Here is a 10444-nt window from a genome sequence, read left to right as displayed (position 1 = left end):
TGTAACAATGTCCTTCAAGGAAAATATGAACAAGCATGTATAGTCGCAAGATTTCCTTTTTCTTTTGCTTAGAGTAATTGACAGCAACAGAGCACCATCTGATTAAAGGGTAGATAAAGGTTTATTAAGGAACACACTTGACAGCAGGGCCGGTTTATCTGCGTAGCACTTGCTATGGGCCCTGTGCTTCTGGGTGTCAGGGGTGGGCATCACAACATCACTTCCAAATTCATTCGCATGGGAATGGCCCTTTACCATGGGAATGGCCCGTCTTTTACCTTTATTTGGTAACAATTACAATATGAAGGAACAAGGATTAGGCTCCATAGAACTGAATGGGCTTCTCTGCATTACGCTACCAGATTCCATGAGGCATGCAGGGTACATGTTGCCTCAGCTTGTTCCCAATGGCACCTCCTAGCCTTCCCAGTGAACTTTAGGGTCTTACGCTCTGCGGGAATTAATTTGTTGGTTATTCCTGGCCCCAGGGAAGCCCGACTGGGGCCAGGGTCTTTTCCATCCTGGCCCCTACCTGGTGAAATGAGTTCCCAGAAGATCTGTGGGCCCTGCGGGAGCTTCCGGTGTTCCACAGGACCTGTAAAACAGAGCTCTTCCAAGAGGTGTAGGGTTGAGGCCGGTACAGCCAGGGAGATCTGTATGGCCCCCCTTCCAGGACAACGATATGAGCGACAGTTCAGAAGTGACATTTGCAACCTCCATTTGCAACCTCCAAGAGGTATTTGGGGGGACTGAGAATAGTGAGGGTTTTGTTTTTCCGCCGTATCTTCTTCCTTCTGTTTTTTTATCTTTTTTCCTTCTGGTCTTGATTTATGATTTTATGTCTGGGGTTTTAATGGGGTTTTATTCAGACTTATATAACCTGCCACGAGCCGTCAGGGAGTGGCGGGTAATAAATCAAATAAATAATAATAATAAATAACTTTGTTCAGCCTGGGCCGGAATACATGCTGGTTATGATTCAGCTTAACAAGTATACAAAACTGACAATTAGTATTCTTATTAACTATAGATCTAGCTAATCTAATAGGAAATGATTCCACAATTTCTACAAGGCATCTCAAGCATCTTCTTTCAGGCCCCTCACTTTAAGTCCAACAAATACACTTTGCATGAAACTTTGTCTTAAAGTTGCCACTGGGCTCTAACTTTGTTCCCTCACATTCTAGCTGTATTTAAAGTGAGCTGTGATTCACGAATGCTCCTCCCCGGCCACAAATGTTGTTAGTCTTTCGGGTGCTCCTGGACTCTGGCTCTTTCTTGCTACACTTCCTGTCAAGGCATGGAGTGCAACTCTTCCATCGCACATGCACATGCATGTGCGTTATGCACATGCACGCTGCCAGGTCTTATCCTGAGAAGGCTGCTGAGGGGCTAGCGGAGTAATCATGGTGTCTGGGGCCCCAATAGGCCCACACTAGCAGTGACAAATAAAAGATTCTCCCTTGTGCTCCTGGACTCTGGCTCTTTCCTCCTGCTGCAGACAGACAAGCTCATTTTGGCCTATCCCCTTGGAGATAACAGCTACTTTCTTCACAGGGTGGGCTCTATAGCATTAGGCTGGGCTGAGCCCCCCCCCCCCCCAGCTCCTGCAATTTCCCAACCTCCCAATTTTGCCAACCTCTCACTCTCCTGGCCGCCAAGGGCCAGTGCTCCTGCCCAACCCGTGGCAGGGCTGTACCAGAGTGCAGGGGAGAGCTCAGCGGGCAAGTCGCTGTCCAGATACCTGGGCGATGCCCTCTGCCTTTAAAACCAAAAAACAAAAGTTTAATTCTGGGGAGAAGCTGTAATATGCAGCTCTCTGGAGAAGGGCGTCAGAAGAAAACTTCGTTGGTTTTAAAACTGTCTTGATTTTAAAGGCACCACCAGATTCAAACTTTACTCTGCCTCATCAGACCACGCTGACTATCCGCCTGAAGCTCTCTGCAAAGAATCACGCCAACCTCACCTCTCCCTGACACCCTCGTTTTCTACATGCAAGTTACTGTGGCCTAACTAAATCACGTGACAGCTTCCTCAGCCCCTCCCCCCGGAGGCTCCCGCCCATGGCTACGAGCGCAGCAACGGCCAGAGGGCGCCCGCCATTGGCTGACCGCTTCCTCCGCCGCCCTCGAAGCCAGCCAGTCGGATTCCGCCTGTTGCCTGAGGCCACCGAAGAGCGGAGCTGATTGGCTGGCTTCGTCTCCACACCCCTCGCAGGCGGGGGAACCACCTCCGCCTAGTAACGGCGCTTTGGCCGGCTGCAGAGGGGCTCTGTCAACATCGCCACCTAACCCTAGGTATTGTGGGGCTTGTAGTTCGCACTGCGCTCCCAGACTGCAGAGACAGGGAGGGCAGCGGGCCCGAAAACTACATTTCCCATCAAGGCGTGGAGCGCAACTCTCCCGCTCCAGTATGTTATACGCATGCGCTCCGCGCGCTTCCGGCTCTAAGCGTGAGGAAGCAGCTGAGGGCTGGCCGGGCAGTCATGGCGTCCGGGTGCCGGATAGGCCCGTCCATTCTCAACAGCGACTTGGCGGCGCTGGGCGCGGAATGCAGCCGCATGATGGACTGCGGGGCCGACTACCTGCACCTGGATGTAATGGACGGGTAACTCGTTTGAGACGCCGCCGCCTTCCCGGGAGACCCGCGGCGGAAAGGACCATAGAGAGAAGGGAGGGAGCGTCGCACGCCTTAGCCGCTTCCGGTTGAAGGCGGACTCGACGGCCGGCTTTTAGGCGCCGCTCTGTCTCGTCGTCTTTGTGGCGAGAGCCTCCTTTTACCCCGTGCAGGCGTGGTCGGCTGGGGGAGGCCTGCGTCCTGCTTTGCAGGGGTTCAGTTGGTATTTGGGGAGGGGGTTGCCAACTCCAGGCTGGAGTTAACAGAGTGCAATCCTAGTGTCCACCTCCCAAACCTCTAAGGCGGGGGGCAAACTGGCTCTCCAGATGCCCATGGACTACAATTCCCATGAGCCCCTGTTGCTCCATATAGACCAAATTTTTAATCAAGACCCCCCGCCCCCCGGTCAATGATGTCCCACTTTACCAATGTTAAAATCTGGTCATTTGGAGAGGAACTGTAAAACCGAGGGATCCCCAGGTCCCTGCAAACCTGCCATTTTCAGCAGGGAAACTGATCTCCGTTGCCTGGAGATCAGCTGCAATTCTGTGAGAACTCCAGGCCTTGCCTGGAAGTTAGCAGTCATATTTGGGACGTTTAGCTTTTCTCTTAGTGCTTTAAAGCAGGGGTAGTGAACCTGTGGTCCTCCCGATGTCCATGGACTACAATTCCCATGAGCCCCTGCCAGCGAATGGGAATTGTAGTCCATGGACATCTGGAGGACCACAGGTTCACTACGCCTGCTTTAAAGGGTGATGGCAGAAATGATTGTCCTGCGTGTTTCTGGTTATCTTCTGTGGGGGCTATTTTGATTATAATTCTAGTGAATTATTTTTGAGGGTTCTAGTCTGAAGATAGCTCTAGCTAGCCCTGGCTAACTGCAGCTGCTGTGGCCTTGGGCTTCATCCAAACTGGAAGCCCAGCGCAAGGGCTGTTGCTAGGCATGCCAAAGACTCAGTCCCCAGCATCTCCAGTTAAGAGGACCAGCTAGCAGGAGACATGAAAGGCTGATGCCGGCCTGAAACTAGTTACAGTTGGGCCTTCTCGAGCCTGTCTGTTAACATGGGTGGTGATGTCACTTCCAGTGACATACCACTTCGAGGGGTTGGGGTGGCCAGCTGAGATGGTGCCAGCAGTTCCTTGAAGTCTGAAAAGTTATTTCAGGGGCTCCTCTGCAATCAAAAGGTTGAAAAAGGCTGGTCTACTGATTCATTCAGCTCCTGCATCACGTAAGCAAATTACTGGCGGGACACAACTGCAGCTTCTGTTGGAGTTTGAAGACGAGACCAAAATCCTGCCATGTAGGCTTCTTATCCCATTTAAGTTGTTGAGCAGCCTATAGTCTGGACTTCAGCTTGACTTGCAATATGTTAGTCCTCTTTTTCACCCATGATGACTGCCATTTTACTCCTATTGTTTTACACATCTGTGAGGCTTAAGGAAGACAATCAACAGTGTGATAAGAGCACAACCAAAAGTCACTTTAAATTCTGACACTGCTCAGCCCTTCGGGAAAGATATATACTCTGTCTCTCTCAGCAGGGTTCTTATAATGTATATAATTTTCTCTTCCCAACTGGATACAGGCATTTTGTCCCGAACATCACTTTTGGCCATCCCGTGGTAGAGAGTCTTCGTAAGCAACTGGGGCAGGAACCCTTTTTTGGTAAGCTGTTGACAATGGATTAAGAATGTGTATCCTGTTAAAGATGTGAATTTGCCTGCCTAGGCAATCAGTATCTGGAAGAACACATATTTTCCTCAAGAGCTAAATTGCTGCTATCACAAATGTGGGAAGAACAGAAAGTCCTCCCATACTGTCCAGCCCTCCAATTATGAATGGGTGACAAGGTCTTTTTCTATGGTGGCACCTCACCTTTGGAATATCCCCCTCCCCCTTAAGGCTTGCTTAGTACCTTACCAGGCCCAAAACCTATTTTACCCAGGCTTTTCATTAGGGGAAGGACCTTATCAACGCTCTTGCTCCCATTATATGAATAGTTTTTTATTTAATGCTGCTTACATCCAGTGGCTTGTTCTGATATTGTGATCCTGTTTTAATGATAAGCTACCTTGGGCAGGACTGAAGAGACTGCATAGAAATATCCTAACCAAATAATTTTTGATCTCCCCCCTCCCCTCCTTCATAAGCTCTATTTGAAGCTCCTGAGGTGGTACAGATGGCATGGGATGAACTTAAGTACAGTCAAAAGTGATCCCAAGATACAGCAGAGCGGTAGCCATTTCCTATCAGGGAATCATTTGGAGGTCGATCCTTGCCATGGTGCCCATTGCTGTGTTTCTTGATGGCCTGTTGGTTCTTCCTCAAAAGAGCCAATCCTGGCTTTGTTGCAGTAGGAGGTTCTCCAGGAGAGCCCAGGAGGAGTCAGCAGAGTATGTGCCTGAAGCTGTCATCTCCATCGTTGGAGGGGACTTGGCTCCGCCTACCTTTTTGTGGAACCTCCCACTGCTTTGTGATTGGACAGAGGCCTCGGAGGGAATTTCTCTCTATCGGCTGCCTGATGCTTCAGTTTGGATCCTAAGATGTTCCATGACATGAATACCTGCCTGGAGGAGTGAGGGGGAAAGTAATGTCTGCTTTGGTTTTCCGCTTGGTTCTTTCCAGATATGCACATGATGGTTGCCAAGCCAGAACAGTGGGTGAAGCCTATGGCTGTGGCAGGTGCAAACCAATACACTTTCCACATAGAAGCTACGGAAAACGCAGGAGCGCTGATTAAAGATATCAGGGAAAATGGAATGAAGGTGAGAAATGTCTGGAAAGCATTCTGGATCCTGTCGTTAAGCAGCTGCTGGCTGGAGCTACTATTTTCCAAATGCAGTCAGATTGCAAGAACTTTAACTGAACTGTTTAATTGCTGGCTGTAAATGGAACCAACAAAGGGCAAGGGGAGGGATTATTCAGCTCATCCAGGGTTACTAACGTGAAATCAGGCATTATTGCTGTGGGGCGGGGGGGGGGGGGCGTTTTCATTATATCAATGTAAAAGAAATCACTTAAAGATGCTACGTTATTTCTATGAAGCGAAATATACTCCAATATTAGTGATCTTTGTCGGAGATATAGTCTTGGAATAGTATTTAATGTTTGGTGAGAGGAGACCAAGGAGACCTAAGGAGACTTGCATTACATCCCTTTGGGGAGTTTTGAAAGGTATCTTTCCAAACCAATATATTTTGGATATTGCTAACCATGGCCAAGGTATTGTTACCAGCAAACAAAGGAAAATCTGGCCATGGTTGAATTCACAACTTGGAACACTTGGCTAAATACAATTGTGTCTGTAGCAGAAATGTATTAAGTTATTTGAATCATGTATGGCTGAGGGATAAGAGAACGACAGTGTTTCCATATGGAAGTGAACACGCTGGAAAGCTGACCGGCATGTAAATATTAATGCTTTTAGATCTTATTCTTCACCTTAGCCCATGGTGATGGTTTGTTTCTAGTGGAAAGCAACGGAAGCAGGCCAGAGCAGCAGTTGTGGCCCAGATGGAGAAGAAGCTCAGATCTGTAGGGGTCTTTGGTTTTGTTTTCCTTGAGGGGGCACTTAGAAATTCCTGCTGTGTACCATTTGAAAGACTGAGGATTGCAGTTGGATCAGATCAACTGGTAGGAATGCATGTGACACAAAGACAGTTGCCTTTCTGCTCAAACATTCTTCTGGCTGTGCAAAGAGGAGCGCAGTGTCAGCCAGAAGTATTGCGCTCTCTGATGGAGGTGCATGGAAACTAGGCATCCTGTGGGAAGAACACAGAGGATATGGGTTAAAGCATGACAAATGTTGCGAATACCACGGACAGCCAAAGTTACCAACAAGATAGTTTTAGAGAGGATCAAACCAACTGTGTCATCAGAAGGGAAGATATTACAGTTAAAGCTCACTTCCTTTGGACACATCATGCGATCCAACTCGCTAGAAAAATCATTAATGCTCGGCATGGTCAGTGGCAAAAGGAAACATGGTCGCCAAAGGATCCGCTGGCTCAACACGATCAAAGCCGATACAGGGATGACCATGAACCAATTAAAAGAAGCGGTCAGAGAGAGGGGCGCACGGTGACACTTTCTTATAGAATCGCTGAGGGTCGGACACAACGGATGACATCATCATCATCATGACCTAGCGTTATCCAGAAGCCCTTGTGCCAGGAAACAGCCCTGTTTGCAGATTATTGAGCCATCTTTGCTATGTTGGTAATCCCCCCCCCTTTTAACCCGTTTTAATTAGCTGAAAACATTTGAAGGGCCATGTGCTTTTGTTCACCTCAAGATGCTTAAGAAGATGCAGATTCCGGACAGGTGGTCATTTTGTTTCTTCCTCTCTCATAGGTTGGCTTGGCTATCAAACCGGGAACAACAGTAGAATATTTAGCACCGTGGGCCAATCAGATAGACATGGCTTTAGTCATGACAGTGGAGCCTGGCTTTGGGGGACAGAAGTTCATGGAAGAGATGATGCCAAAGGTAGGTGGGATGGCTTTTGATCATATAGAGCCAGGGGAGGAGGAGGGGTGTTGATAAGGCAATGAGAATTGTCATTGAATCTTTATTTTGGAATGTCGATTCTACTGTTCCACACCTTGCAGGACAACACCCACAATGGTCCTTGTCCTTTCTTTTTGTGCTGCTAACTAGGTTAACTGGCTAAGAACGCAGTTCCCTTCCTTGGATATTGAAGTGGATGGCGGTGTCGGGCCAGACTCCATTCATAAATGTGCAGAGGTAAAAAGCGACATTCGAGGTGCATAGCCATGTTAGTCTGTTGCCCCAAACAGACTTGGAATCTTGTGAAATCCTCAGGACTCCTAGGTTTTCTGTGTCGTGGGCTGTCCGTTTGTGTACACCTGCTGATTCCATCTTGGCATGCCTCTGCAGAAGGGTTCACGAAGTGAAACACTTCCATCTGGGAAGTTTTGATTCGCAAATCCTTTTCCTGCATGTGTTAGCCTTTAGCAGCACTACAAGAGTCCGTTCATTCTCTTTCAATTTTGAAACAATAGTTTTGTAGTTTAGGAGTCTAGGAGTTGTCTCTCTCTGGCCTGGTGGATCAGGTTGTAAAGGCTCAAATGCTTGTTTCTTTTATTTATTTGGCAACTTGTATTTGGCAACCCTCCCAGTAAACTGTCTCGGGGCGGTTTACACGCAATAATTTCATAAGCAAACACTAGTCCGTTTATATACAATGTTGAGGTAATTAAAACCTATGAAAACTATGTAAAACCGCAGTTCCCATTGTCACATCAACAATAACAACAATAATAATTTGCAGCCAATTAGATGTTGAAAGAGTGGAGGAACTGGAGGAAAAGGAGGGCAGAAGAACTATATAATTCATAGTTGTTTTTTTTTCACTGACTACTTTCATACAAAAAGCCTCTTGTGGCGCAGTGACAAGGCAGCAGACATGCAGTCTGAAAGCAGCCGGCTCAAGGTTGACTCAGCCTTCCATCCTTCCGAGGTCGGTAAAATGAGTACCCAGCTTGCTGGGGGGTAAACGGTAATGACTGGGGAAGGCACTGGCAAACCACCCCGTATTGAGTCTGCCAAGAAAACGCTAGAGGGCGTCACCCCAAGGGTCAGACATGACTCGGTGCTTGCACAGGGGATACCTTTACCTTTTTACTTTCAGACAGTGATATTGCAGGGCAACCTGCGTGCATTGTTAAGTGCTGAAATCCTTACTTCGGCATTGAAAAGAGAAGTTTTGGTTTCCTCTGTAAATAGTTGTTCTACTGGCCAAACAGAAGTGCATTTCCGGTTAAAACTGGTAGCAAGCAATCATGCTTAGTAGATTCAGGATGGACAAAAGGAAATACTTATTTACACAGAGAGTGATTACAATGTGGAATTTGCTTCATGGAGATGTCTAGCAGTAGCTACTAGCCAGGGTGACTAAAAGGAACGTTCTTGTTGAAAGGCAGTCAGTGCCAGGAATCCCAGAGGCAGGAGGCAACATCAGGGAAATGCCTTGGCCTCTCTGCCCTGTTGTTGGTCCGCCAGAGGAACTGGTTGGCCACTGTGTGAGGCAGGATGCTGGACTAGGTGGGCCACTGGTTCAACCCAGCATGGCTCTCCTGATGTGTTTAGGAAGGCCTTGGCTACTCTCCCCTGCTCTCTCAAGAAACTGTGGGTCACGAGGCTGGACTAGATGGGACCGTCGGTCTGATCCAGCAGTGCTCTTCTGACGTTATCCTTTGAGGCCACATTTAGGATGGACATGAAATACAAAGTTCTCTCCTGCTTTCAGGCGGGGGCCAATATGATCGTGTCCGGCAGCGCCATCATGAAGAGCGATGATCCCAGAGCTGTGATTAACCTCCTCAGGAACGTGTGTTGTGAAGCCGCGCAGAAGCGCTCCCTTGACCGGTGAAACCGGCGCACCAGAACTGTGGCCAAATGCTTTATCTTCTGTACGTGTGTGTGCGGGTATCTGTCATCGAATCGCAGTGCTACTCGGATGAGACCCTGGCACTAAAGAGCCATTCATCCACTGCAGACAAGACCCTTGCGGGACACTAAGCTTGTTCTCGCAGCGAGGGAGAACTCTGGCTCCGGACGGTCGCTTGACTGCCAAAGGCAGACGTTGTCACACGTACGTGGTACGTACCAGCATTTTATGGGGAACCTCAAACACTTGTTCCATATGCAGCAATTAATTCTGTGCATTCCTTTCTCTTTCAAAACAACTTGTTTAATGTGTGAAAATAAATGCTTGAATGAGCAGCACGTTGATTGAACTTGAGAACTTTTCTAGGTCTGGTTCTTCTGACAACTATAAAGGGAAGGCATCTTTAAGACCAGCGGTCCCCAACCTTTTTGAGGCTGGGGACCGGCAGGGCACATGCGTGCCCGTGCTGCGTATGCGCACTTTCGCGCATGCACGGCCAAAACCGCGCCTTTGCGGCACTTTCGTGCATGCGCAAAAGTGCCGCACATGCACAATTTTGGCTGCGCATGCACGGGCGCGGCCCTGATTCCCTCCCCCCTCTCCCGCAGTAAGAAGCTTCCCGGGCCGCAAGCTTGCGGCCTCGGAAGTTTTTTACTGCGGGGAGGCGGGGAGAGGGAGCCGCGGCTCGGGGTTGGGGACCACTGTTTAAGACCAACCAAGATTTATTCGGGGCGTGAGCTTTCGAGTGCAAGCACTCTTCGTCAGATCTTCTTACATGACAGGGAATATATAGCAAAATCAATTCTGTTACACCAGTAGACTGTGTCACAACCAAGTAACAGAATTGATTTTTTCTATATATTCCCTGTCATGTAAGAAGATCATCGTCTGATGAAGAGTGCTTGCACTCGAAAGCTCACGCCCCGAATAAATCTTGGTTGGTCTTAAAGGTGCTACTGGACTCTGATTTTATTGTGCTACTTCAGACCAACACGGCTGCTCATTTGAATCTCTAAATGGAAGGAAGTGTGAAGACGGCTTTTCATGTCAAGAAAATGGATAATGGAAAGTGGACATGATAGATGGTAATGAGGTCCAAAGTCATGGGATCATTGGGAAGCCCTAACATTTTAGATCAAAGTCAATTCATCTTCAGTTTCTTAAGGGCGGAAAGCCCTTTGGGTAGAATTATTTCAGTTGTGTGAATCTGTCAGCAGAATTTAGGGGCAGGTAGATATGCGTGGTACGACTTGCATATTAATGTGTGAAGCCTCATAAAATCTGTTATTTCAAAACAACAGCTGCCATGCTGCTTGTCCTTGGAGGAGTATTATCAGTGAGCGATACGAATCGGGTGCTTTTTGAATAGAAAACGGAGCCCAAGAGCCAGCTTGCTGTAATGGTTAGGAGCGTGG

General features: G+C 48.2%; 1 protein-coding gene across 4 annotated transcripts; it reads left to right on the top strand.

Annotated features, from left to right (window-relative positions):
• Positions 1 to 2261: 2261 nt before the first annotated feature.
• On the top strand, positions 2262 to 9386 carry LOC143829090 (ribulose-phosphate 3-epimerase). Of its 4 annotated transcripts, none has more exons than XM_077319400.1 (6): positions 2262 to 2293; positions 4203 to 4282; positions 5243 to 5382; positions 6971 to 7105; positions 7277 to 7363; positions 8889 to 9386. In XM_077319400.1, the coding sequence occupies exons 3-6, from the start codon at positions 5245 to 5247 to the stop codon at positions 9009 to 9011; spliced, it is 483 nt and encodes a 160-aa protein (XP_077175515.1). In that variant the 5' UTR covers positions 2262 to 2293; positions 4203 to 4282; positions 5243 to 5244; the 3' UTR covers positions 9012 to 9386. The 4 variants fall into 4 exon arrangements, with proteins under 4 accessions (XP_077175515.1, XP_077175516.1, XP_077175513.1 ...); XM_077319401.1 differs by having other exon boundaries at positions 2276 to 2297; XM_077319398.1 differs by lacking the exon at positions 2262 to 2293 and adding an exon at positions 2426 to 2607.
• Positions 9387 to 10444: the final 1058 nt, after the last annotated feature.

The sequence above is a fragment of the Paroedura picta genome, chromosome 2 (genome assembly GCF_049243985.1).
Source record: "Paroedura picta isolate Pp20150507F chromosome 2, Ppicta_v3.0, whole genome shotgun sequence".
NCBI classification, from domain to species: Eukaryota; Metazoa; Chordata; class Lepidosauria; order Squamata; family Gekkonidae; genus Paroedura; species Paroedura picta.
This window is presented reverse-complemented; position numbering and strand designations above follow the sequence as displayed.

Coding starts and splice junctions, on each gene's coding strand:
- LOC143829090 (XM_077319398.1), top strand. CDS start 2,486: ATGGCGTCCGGGTGCCGGATAGGCCCGTCCATTCTCAACAGCGACTTG. Junction 2,608..4,202: donor CACCTGGATGTAATGGACGG/GTAACTCGTTTG, acceptor AACTGGATACAG/GCATTTTGTCCCGAACATCA. Junction 7,364..8,888: donor CCATTCATAAATGTGCAGAG/GTAAAAAGCGAC, acceptor TCCTGCTTTCAG/GCGGGGGCCAATATGATCGT.